This window comes from Gymnoscopelus microlampas (assembly GCF_963454915.1).
Source record: "Gymnoscopelus microlampas genome assembly, chromosome: 3".
NCBI lineage: Eukaryota > Metazoa > Chordata > Actinopteri > Myctophiformes > Myctophidae > Gymnoscopelus > Gymnoscopelus microlampas.
The window spans coordinates 58,856,065-58,868,190 of record NC_139940.1 but is presented as its reverse complement, the minus strand read 5'-3'; the positions used below and the strand labels follow the sequence as shown (position 1 = coordinate 58,868,190).

General features: G+C 40.0%; 1 protein-coding gene across 1 annotated transcript in view; it reads left to right on the top strand.

Moving 5' to 3' along the window:
* The window catches only part of LOC311042472 (actin, non-muscle 6.2-like), a 33,929-nt gene that overhangs the window by 13,842 nt on the left and 7,961 nt on the right, over positions 1-12,126 (top strand). Inside the window, exons 6-10 of the mRNA XM_084053226.1 lie at positions 1,293-1,400; positions 2,138-2,222; positions 4,871-5,023; positions 5,671-5,859; positions 11,305-11,486. Of these exons, the coding sequence (XP_083909352.1) occupies positions 1,293-1,400; positions 2,138-2,222; positions 4,871-5,023; positions 5,671-5,859; positions 11,305-11,486 (717 nt within the window). The remainder of the gene's footprint in view (positions 1-1,292; positions 1,401-2,137; positions 2,223-4,870; positions 5,024-5,670; positions 5,860-11,304; positions 11,487-12,126) is intronic.

The following is a 12,126-nucleotide window of genomic DNA, read 5'->3' as shown; positions in this document are numbered from 1 at the left end:
TATTACAAATTGCATTGTTTGTTTTTAATGTCAATAATTAAAGTAGCTATTCTTCTTAATACATTTATTTTAAAAAAGTGATATGCATAGTTAGTAGCAGTGTCTGAGTGCGTGAGAGCGCGCATGTGCGCCCGCAACTGGTTCCGGCCCCCATCAAGTCACCATTTGACCAATGCGGCCCTCACCCCAAAATGAGTTTGCCACCCCTGCTTTAGAGGGTCAATTGTTGTCAAATTAACATAATGGACACTTTAGGAGTGAGCCGTATAGAAGAGCGGTTGTCTGTATGCCCCCGTATGCATGCATATCACTGAATGTTTGCCTCCCCAACACACACACACACACACACACACACACACACACACACACACACACACACACACACACACACACACACACACACACACCAAAGGTGGTAACACTTTAGAATAACTATCCGTTAATAGATCGCTCACAAACTGGTATTTAATGAGTTATAAATGACATGTTAAAGGGGTATTTCACATTAAAACCCTTCTGGATCATTTTAACGTCTACTCTGGCTTTTGTGTGCACCCCAGAGGAGGGCAGAGAAAGACACCATCAGCTTGCTGACAGAGTTCTCTGGGAGCAAGCTGGTGGGGGATAGAGCTGAGTAAGTAACAGCTGTATTTTCAGAGCATAGGGAATGAAGTAGTTTGATGGCTGAAGGGCATTCCACATTTTGGTGGCAGAGAACAAATTCATCCCAATGTTTTTGCCACATTTAGGGGGAACAAGATCAGAGGTGCTCCCCCTGGGATTGTGCTCGCAGCCTTCACTCACTCAAAAAAAAAGAGAACAGACAATAGGTATGCCACCATATGAAAAAAAAAGTATATTCCTCATTTAATAACATGAGAAAATGAGGAATAATTGCAACTGTAAAATAACGTTTAAATAATGGATTTGACACATGTATTTGCTAACTTTTAAATCATGATTTGTTATTTGCTTCTTCAGGGCTCTGGTGTTGCCTTTTCCAGTACGGATATTAAGTGGGCAGTATGGCTTGTACTGAAAGTTGTTGATCAACTATTTACAAACACAAAGTCAACATGCATTCAAAGTATTTATAACTCATTAATGACCCGTTTGTGAGTGATCTGTAAGCTACATCTATCTTCCATAACCAACTATTAACAAACATTTAACCAGTCATTAATAACTTATTAATTAACATGTTCTGTTAACTAGTTAAAACATATAGTTATTCTAAAATGTTAGTTTTTTAATGTTACATCTAATGTGTGAAACCTCTTTATTCTGTGTAGATCTGGCACCACGTGTTTAAAGAGCTTCATGTGGCCCCTGAGAAGCGTCCAGTTCTGCTGACTGAGATTCCTTTCAACCCCAAGGTCAACAGGGAGAAAATGGCGCAGGTTAGGGTCAAACACGTCTCTGGTTGTCGTTTGGGGTTCCAGGGCATTTGAGTGTTTGTTGCACATAAATCACATTTTACATTTACACCTATCACTTGTTTTCTTTCTGCAAACATACATTCATTAATCAAATTTAATGGCCTCCCTATTTTGGGCATGTCAATACGGGCTTTCTCTTTTTTCTTTATTTCCCAAAATATCTACAAGTTCACAATACATCGCATCGCTTATAGATTGGCTGAAGTGGTCACTTTTTTGTCACCCTCTAGTTTTTTTGTTTTGTTTTGTTTTATGAAATGACACCTCTGCATTCGCATACTATGTACTCTTACTGTTCTTCCTCAATCAATGTGCAGTACACAGCAAAAGCCAAAGTTTTAGTTTTAATCTGAGAGCAATGTGCATATGGGGTGGGTGCATATGTCCATTGTTATGCTCTGAGTTGTTTTTATTTGTAAACTGTTCTTTATCACTGTCACAGTACACAGTATTGATGTACAACAATTATGTCCATTTGTAAGACTGAGGTACAATTATGTGCATGCCTGCATGGTTTCAGTCCAATTATGTGCATGGTTTCAGTCCAACTAAATGCCATAACAGGTGATTTCACAAATTAGTCCACCTCTCTCTAATAAGGTCCTAATTGTTTAAATCATCTGGAAGTTGATTCATGGCATTGAATGTCAGTGATGTGAATTCATCAAGGATGATTTGTTTTGTTTTTCATTATTCAGATCATGTTTGAGACGTTCAACGTCCCTGCCATGTATGTGTCCCTCCAAGGAGTTCTGGCTCTGTACGCTTCTGGTCGGACCACTGGTAAGATAAATACGACACAGTGTTAACTCAGAGAGAGTACACATCTGTACACTCTCAGAGTAACTGAGGATTTTATGGGTACTGGACTCTTCTAACCTCTCCTATCAGGCTGTGGTCCCCGCAGGCTTCAAAAGGGATGAATCTCCAAACACTCCAATGTGACATGCCTGAGTGACCTGTCAATCTCACTCTGATAGTCAGTAATTGCTTTGAGAGGCTTGTGAGAGACTACATACGCTCCACGCTAGATCTGTGGCACTTTGCATGTCGTCAAAACAGATTCACCTACGATGCCATTGCCATGGCTCTTCACACCATCCTTACACACATGGATGACAAGATGCTGAAGGACAAGTACATACCGTACAGTATGTTGTTCATAGACTACAGCGTGTCATCCAACACCATAGTCCCAGCAAGCCTTGACACAAAGCTCTGAGACCTTGAGCTGTCTCTCCTCTTCTCCCTGTACACACATGACTGCATAGCACCGGCACCTGAGACATGATGTTGGTTGTGCACAGGTTCTCCCACTTTTTCATTGTGGGGAGTTTCTCCAGTTTCACTGTAGAGTGGAGATGGATTTTAGACAGAGACTGATGCATTGTAAAAGTAAGAATGAAACGTTTAAAAACGTCATGACTGATGTGGTGAGTAGCCTATTCTTCATGAACAGAACTACCAGGGCAATGTTATAATCATTATAGCTTAGCTAATGATAAAGAGATATTGCTCTCTATCTTTACTGTGTGCAGAAGCGCTGTGCTGTGGTTGTGATTGAGACATCTGTGCTTACTGCAGCCAGCAGTATGTGACGTGATTGTTACAATGCTAGTAAGCCCCGCAGTTAACCATGTGGGCAGGTCAATTATTTTTAAGCAAACAAGTCCTGATTTCAGCACCTGAACGCATGCAAAGGTAGTGTAAAGACTATGGCCAATAAATAATAAACTTTAAAAAGATCTATATATATATTTTTTTAATATAATCGTTTCTAAACACACAGGCGAGTTGTGCACGCCGCTGAAACAACAAACATTCCGATCGGGACGGAGTCTCTCTCTCCTCCAGCCCAGTGTAAAAACACCATGTTTCGCTATGTAAACGGAAAACTCACTTACTTTTTCCACCTCGCCACAGACCTCGCTAAATCGGTAGCACTTGCTATGCATCCCATGTGTATAACGCATTATACACATACTTATAAGGCATTGTAATACTGATCATAATCCTTTATAATCATATTTATAAGAGCTTATAATGGTTTATAACCATAACCATAAAGCTTGTTATAATGACTTATAAGTTCAAGTATAAATGCATTTTATTATGCTTATAACACGTGATGATAAAAGTTATGAATATTCATAACAACGTATAATGCAATCATAACACATTATACAGCATGTTATAATGACTTGTAATAATGTCAAGTATTATAATACTTCATAATTGCTTCCCACTTTGTAATCCTTGCTATGCAACCCAAAATGTATTCTCATCGTTATAATCCATTATAATCAATTGATAATGCTCTGCTATAATGCATTATAATCACAGTTATAATGCATTATAAGGCATAATATGATAATAAGGCATTATAATAGTGATTAAAATGTGTTATGACTGTGAGTATAAGGCATTTTAGACATTATAATGCAGCATTATTAAATAATCATAAAGTAACAAATAGCCACTTATAATAACTTATAATCGTAGTACAATGCATTATAATAATGCACTATAATACTTATGACACATTATAACGGTGATAATAAAGCATTATCAATTGATATAATTGATTATAACTATGAGAATTAATTTGGCAGTTTGGCAGCAATTATGAAGTAGTATAACACTTGATACTTATAAGTCATTATAAAATGCCTTATTAATGTGTTATGGTTATGGTTATAAAGTATTATGAGTATTTATGAGCTCTTATAAATCTGATTATACAGGGTTATGATCAGCATTACAATGCCTTATAAGTATGTTCATGATGCGTTATACACATAGGATGCATAGCAAGTGCTAACCCCCAGCCACAACCTGTTTATACCCCTACAACGACCACAGCCAGGCAAGAAGGCCTACTGCAGTATCAAGGGCGACACCACCAGCTTCCACCCAGCTGTTGAACAAGGCCTGCCACACTGGAACACTGTCCTTTGACAGACAGTTTTTTCCAATGTTGGAATATATAATTTTCCTTTCCTGTAGTATTTTCTTTTGTAGATCAATGTGTACCATGTGGATTTTTACATGTGAATGTTTTGCCTTATGCAGACAATAGCTTCTTATGTGGACCTGCCGTTGTGCTGCTCCGTTTCCACTCTTTTTCACCTTTTTGCACCGTATGTCAAACCTCATGTAAACCTGCTGCTTTTTTATTTGTGTGTTTTTATGTTGTTGATATCTGTTGTTTTACTGTTTCATGTTCTCTTTTTTTTGTCCTTGCTCTTCCTCTCTCTCTCCCCCCCTTTTTTTCTTTCTTTCCTGAAAGCAATGGAATGATGGAGCTTGCACAAAAAGAAATGTATTTCACCCACTGAATTACACCTGTAAACCTGTGATGTGATATTAAAACTGATTCCGATTCTGACTTGTGTCAGAGAAAGTGCTTAAATGAACCTCTGTTTCTCCAGGTACCGTGGTTGACTGTGGTGATGGTGTGAGCCACGCTGTGCCCGTCAATAATGCTTACGTTGTGTCTCATGGCATCAAAAGACTGGACATGGCAGGCAAGCAGCTCACTGATTATATGATGCAGATGCTCACTGATAGAGGAATCACTACTGGTATGTACCATTCTGACTCATATGGTGGGAACTGATGCTTCATTTGCATGTGCGTCCGTGTGTGTGTGTGTGTGTGTGTGTGTGTGTGTGTGTGTGTGTGTGTGTGTGTGTGTGTGTGTGTGTGTGTGTGTGTGTGTGTGTGTGTGTGTGTTCCTATACTTGCTTATAATGACGGTTAAGGCAAATTGTTTGTGTGCAAGGAAAAGTTAAAGCATGAGATTGAGAGGAATATACTGTATGAATGTTGCTAAATGGTCTGTCATTTTATTCTGTTATTCTTATTTTCTATTCATTTCATTCTGTAATGTCTATTTTTCAATGTATTCAAATGTCCTTTTTTGCACAATCAGTGCTTATATTGAGTTGGATAAAAGAGACAGACTGGAAACATGGAGGTATTAGTGTGTTCCACCCTCGCCCCCATCAATGTTTAGCTGAGATGATACAGACATACAGAAATGAATTACTCTCAAAATACCATTTAATTTTCTCTTTAAAGCATTATCAGACCCATTTAAGATACCCCCCCCCACACGCACGCCCGCCCGCCCGCCCGCCCGCACGCACGCACACACACACACACACACACACATTCATTGGATACTGTGAGAATGTAAATATTTCTATTATCCCTTCCTCTACAACAGAGCTTGAGCTTGTGTATGACATGAAGGAGAAACTGTCCTATGTGGCGCTGGACTTTGACCAGGAGATGCAGACCGCAGCTGCCTCTTCCTCACTGGAGAAGAGCTATGAGCTGCCTGATGGTCAGGTGATCACCATTGACAACGAGAGGTTCCGCTGCCCTGAGATCCTCTTCCAGCCCTCTATCATTGGTTAGTGCAGTATTGCCAAGGTAAAGAGCAGTAACTACGTTTTTGGACACGCCGACTTATTTGTGTATCCCAAAGGTCAAATTAGCCTTTGTGATTTTGGGGGATAAACAATAACCTCAAGAACAGATGCAAAATTAGTGTAATATCACTTATATGCCGATATCTCATTTGGCTGACCAGTTGAATCACTTTTAAACCCATTTTTCAGTGATTTTTTTTTCCGTAGTTACTGCTCTTTACCTTGGCAGGGAGGGTTATGTGTGTGTGTGTGTGTGTGTGTGTGTGTGTGTGTGTGTGTGTGTGTGTGTGTATGTATATATATATATATACACACACACACCAAAGGCATAGGAGGCTTGGTTGATACGGGCCTGGATATCATCGTCAATTTGGCAGGAGGGTGTCAATATGCTGCCGAGGTAGCTGAACTGCTGGACAACCTTGAGGGGAGTGCCGCTGATGTTGAACACGGGGGGTGGAGATTTTTCTGGCGCCATGATCTCTGTTTTGTGGATGTTGATCACAAGACCTAGTGAGTGGTAAACAGAGGACATGGTGTCCAGGGCACGTTGCATGGCAGCTGGGCTGTGGGCCAGAAGAGCACAATCATCTGCATACTGTATGTCTTATTGATAATCAAAATCAATAAGGTGCATCTTCTTATTGGCATAAAATAGCAACAGTCAATACTCTCACTTACTGGTAAACAGTATATAGTATACAGAAATCACAAAGTTACTTCTTTCTTGTATCAAAATAATCACAATTATTAAATGCATCAAATATCACATTAACAACAGTATAACGTTTTCCCCACAAAATAAAGATTCTCTTGACATAACTCTCACATTACAAAAATAATACTTGTGTTCCCCAAAACGAAATATATCAGGTTTGTAGAACCATAATGAAACCATTTTACACAACACACCATTCACATCTCATTCATTCCAGGCTACAGATGAGCTTCTTAGCCCAACTACAGGTCACAGTAGGTAGATTAACAGGTAAGCATTTCTAATGACATCTAATGTGCATTCCACACACACATTTGCTTCACAGATACTCTTCTCTGTCTATACCTTCATTTAACATGTTCACTATCACTTTTATACACTTTATCTCATCATTCCTCACCTGTAAACATACAGACAAAGGCACATTATAGCAACACTTCCATTCGTTGCCAACTCTGGTCCTAATCTGAACACAGGACCCCTGCTGTCCAACATGTGCCTTGCACAGTGAGTGTTTAGCTGCCCAAAGATTGCCTGTCCCAAATGCAATACCCAGAATGATAGACTGTTTCACAGCTTCAGTAAATGTATATTATGTGCCAGGCTTCAACCACAGTTCACAGAATAATGTAAACAACATCCTAATTAAATGAACTTACAATAATATATCAAATGAAATAATACATATGGGGGTATGCCTGTTTTAGTAGTAAATAATATAATCATGTATCTCAATTCCCAATATATGTATATGTGTGTATAAGTATGAAATTTTGAATGTAAATACGGAATATTTTTGAGTGTTCGTCCATTACGAACATTCTAACTGATAGGCATAAATGCAGTGAGCTTTGAGTTTCAGCCTATGCCTTTTCAATCAACCAGAAAGAAATGTTGGATTGCAGTGTGTAATGTTTTGTGATACTAGGATAAAAAAAAAAAATCTAAATCTAAAAATAGCACCAATAATGGTACAGTATTAATATGAATAGTAATAGCGGGAGTGTAGTTCTACATCACTGACAACAAGCAATTCAACGTGTAACAATAACTTTTATATCCAGCCATACTCACATATCTGTCGGGCTTCGGGCTGGGCTCGGGCAGTACATGTATGTGCTACATTTATAATAAATAGCAGCGCAGCCTAATAGCCTTTTACATTACGAGCCCTTTGTTTCACAAAGGCAGAATTACATCATCCTAGATGATGTAAAGCCAAATCCAGGTTTGAATTCAAATTCAAATTCTCGTAAAATCTCGTCCTTGGCGGTGTGTGCGTGTGGACGAGGTCTCATCAATTCTCGTCGTTGGCAGTGAATGAGTTGTTAATAAATGGAGTAGAGGTCTGAATAGTTATCAGCAGTTGGCCCCGTTCTTGGAACGTAGCATCCTTAAAGGGACACTTCGCCGATTTTGATAAAAATCCTATTTTTATGAAGTCTAGGACCCCATAATTGGCCATAAACATGATCCTGGTGTTTTTTTTGTGTTGTATCTGTGTTTTTAGATTTTTGATCCGTGAGACACGGCTGAAAGCGTCAAATGACGTTTTCAGCCGTGTCTCACCTTATGTCTGCACTACATTGCAGGTGACTACAGGTGTAGTTCAAACCCAAACCAACCCCCATGGTTCAAAGGACCGGCCCCTGAGGGTGTCTCCCAAACACTTCGTCCACCCTTCTTTCCCCACTCGGACACTCCCATTAGCTACCTCACATGCACATTGCACAATCATGGCGTCTCCAAACATATGAAAGTCCGACCAATCCATGGAGGAAGATGACTATTTTTACGTTATCTCGGAGTCAGAAATACAGCATGGTTACTTATTTGAACCCGAGTACACCGAAGAACAACCGCAGCGCGGGGACAAGGGCAGCAGCTGCAGCTGACGAAGAGCAGCAACAACGCGTCTGGGATGATTCTTGGTGGAACATACACAGTAGCCTGTCCTATCCTATTCATGAGGGACACAACGTGAGTGCTGGCATCAATCTTTTATTATCGTATTTGTGGAGCCGTGGCGTGCATATGTAAAGTGTGTTATTGTTTACTTTGACTGTAGCCCTGAAACATGACGGTCATGGCGGAACTTCAACCTGGTTTTGTCACTTTTTCAATTTACAGCCCGTTCATCTACATAAACGGTCAGATTTCAAATATAAAGTTCTTACCCCGTTGCCACGGATGTTACGATTGCAATCGGGTGGGTCTAAGTACCCGTATATCTTCCGTATTGTTCAATAAAAAACATTTAAATCCGAACGGTGGCCATTTTCTCATAGATGTATATTGTATCAGAGTGCAATACACATCCCAACCGATAGGGTCGCGTAATTGAAAGCATAAGGAGAGAATGGCCACCGATTGGATTAAAATGCTTTTTATCAAACATTACCGAAGATACTGGTACTTAGACCCACCCGATTCAAATTGTAACATCCGTGGCATGAGGTCAGGACTTTATATTTGAAATCTGAACGTTTATGTAGATGTAGGTCTGTACATGTAGAAAGTGCAAATACCAGGTTGAAGCTCCGCCATGACTGACATGTTTCAGAGCTACTGAGTACATGACGCCGTCGGGTCCCGAAAAATAGCAGATCTACAAGCTCACAACGCGTCGCGGACTCAACACTTTGTGAGCTTGTAGGTCTGCTATTTTCGGTGCGCATGCAACTAAGAATAAATTAGGTATCACGTCGGATGATATCCATGTAAACTACAAGTCTAATCTAATGTGTTCTTTCCAATGACAGGACAGAAATTGTCATCAGCCTGCAAAAATGGAACTGCTGTTGAAGACCTGGGACTACAGCATTTATATTATTTTTCTAAATAAAACGGTTACATTTACACACTGCTTGTTCTACTCATTGATCATGGTATATTCTACATTGTGTAAGCATTTATAATGACAAAATGTATGAACACCCAATTCTATAAGGGTTCTTTTGAACTGTTTCATGATATAGGAGATGGTCTTTCATTTGTCAGAATGGTACATAATTACATGACTGTAAGCATTACAGATATAATAGTGAAAAACTCTTGTTCATTCTGTTAGTATTTACTTCTACATGTAATCATTATTTTTCTGGGGACCCCAGCACATTGGATTCAACTTTACTGGTCTCAGATACAATAGGCTATAATAAAACCTAATATTATCCGTACACCAATTGAAAGCATGAAACGGTTTAGTTTAGTCCAAAGAATATAACTGGAAATGACAGTGAAACATTATGCTCTCTCAGATATACGGAGTCACACATGACATGAGTATGAAACGTTTTGTTTTATTATTATATTGTTGACTATGCCGCATCTCCATGGATGGCCGACTCCCAAGTAGAAGATGGACGTCACGTCACCAGCACCGGACTGTCTACATGGTGGGATGGAATGTTGAAAAAAATATGATGCACGCGCGCGCGTGCGCACACACACACACAGACACACACGTTTAGTGTTACTATGCTAATTTATACATGATATATTTAGTTTACTATAATATACAATCAAATCAATACAGAACACAATACAACAGCAGCCAAGACTAGTTTCACCTTGCTGGCGCAACAAAGACACGGTGATGATGGGACTGTTAGCCTATGGTCCAACTGTAGCCTACTGGTTCAACAGAGGCAGATTTCACGTGGTCCAAGAAAGAACATGGCTTCGATGTCGTGTTTTGTGATCCAAAGGTAGACAAAAAAGTCGGAACGTAACATTCCTCATTCTAGAGCATTCAGTGTTGCCAGATCTTGTGAGAGAAATAAGCAACCAGGTATATGAAAACAAGCCCAAAAGAAAATACCTAAGCCAAGAGCACTTTAAACCTAGACATGGGCTATTTGAAAAATGCCGATCTACAAGCTCACAACGTGTAACGATGTGACGCAGTGTGAGCTTGTAGATCTACTATTTTCCAAAAAATCTTGAGGGGAAAAAAGTGCAAAATGTGAAATATTTTTTAAACATTTTAACAACACATTTTTGGTAGTGTCTCCCTGGCAAATATGTTGGCGCGCAGTGCACAGATGAGGGTCCGTGGAAAAGTACATGAACATGTTTGAGAACGACTGGTTTAAACAACAATCAAAACATTTGGAAACAAGCCCAAATATCAACTACATTTTAGAAACCAGACGCTTATAATAAGCAGACGTGGCAACACTTGCCAATGTGCTGTATGTGTTGTTGTTGATATAGTGAGAACTGGGAGGGGAAAGTTACAATGTAGACCACGCCCCCACGCAGCCTCCTCCCCACAAGGAAGTGCAGTGCCCCAAAGCATTGTGGTCATTGTAGTAATGCAGCCAAACCCCAGTCATCCAGTCAAACACACAGACTTCTATATTTTTCTGGCCATAGGGTGCAAATTTGAAATTTTGCTACTGTCATCTACTACAAATATTATTAACATTGAGTGACTGGGACTTCTTCCAGGGGTGAAGTGCTCCTTTAAAGCTTTCTTTCTTTCTTTCTTTCTTTCTTTTACTGCAATTGTGTTGATGTTTTACCTTCAGCAGTTATTACAAAGTGGAATGTTTGTGCTTTTGGACGGTAAAGCTTCTATTTAAACACTCCCAAACTGTTATTAAATTCTTATTTAATAATTGATAATAATCATCTTCTAACATCTACTGTATGTAATTTTAGATGCAGGTTATATGACTCTGTGCCTCTGTCTCTTACTCAGGTATGGAGTCTGTGGGGATCCATGAGATGACCTACAAGAGCATCATGAAGTGCAGCGGTGACATCCGTAACGACCTGTATCAAAACATAGTGCTGTGTGGAGGCACCACCTTGTTACCATGCTTCGTTAGCCGCATGCAGAAGGAGATTGCCGCTCTTGCTCCTTCCACGATGAAGGTCAAGGTACAAGGACAATCACATCTCTGTTTAACTGTATGCATAGTTAGTTTAGTTTACTTTATTGACACAATTGAATAAAACAATAATCAAAAACCCATGAATAAACAATACAACAATATACAATACACACATAAAATTGCTCTCTGTGCCCCTTGGATTGTTTATGTTTAGCATGTTGCACAAATAATATGAACCAGAAGGCTGATGACCTGTAGGTAGAAATGAAGCAGTTGTTAAACTGTATAACAAATGAATATCTTACATTATATGCTTGTATCCTTAACACTTAGAGCACAGAACAGTCAACCAGGCCAAGTGTTCAATTAACGTTGCGCAGGAATGCAGGAGGGGCGAACTCCATTTGCGACCGCGACGACTCGCTTCGACGGGTGCCTGCTCGCTTCGACGGGTGGCTGCTCGCTTCGACGGGTGGCTGTTTTTGCCGACGTTTCACTCGTGCGCCATGACGCACGGTATGGCTCCGCGGAGAACCGGCGCTTCGTCGAGACTCGTCGCGTTTATTGCGACACGTCGGGACATTTGATCTCGTCATGCCTTTTGAAGTTCTCGTCGGGGCTATAGCTAAGTGCGACGGCGACGCAAGGCACGCCGGAAAGAAGCCGTCGTCGCCGAAATCTTACTC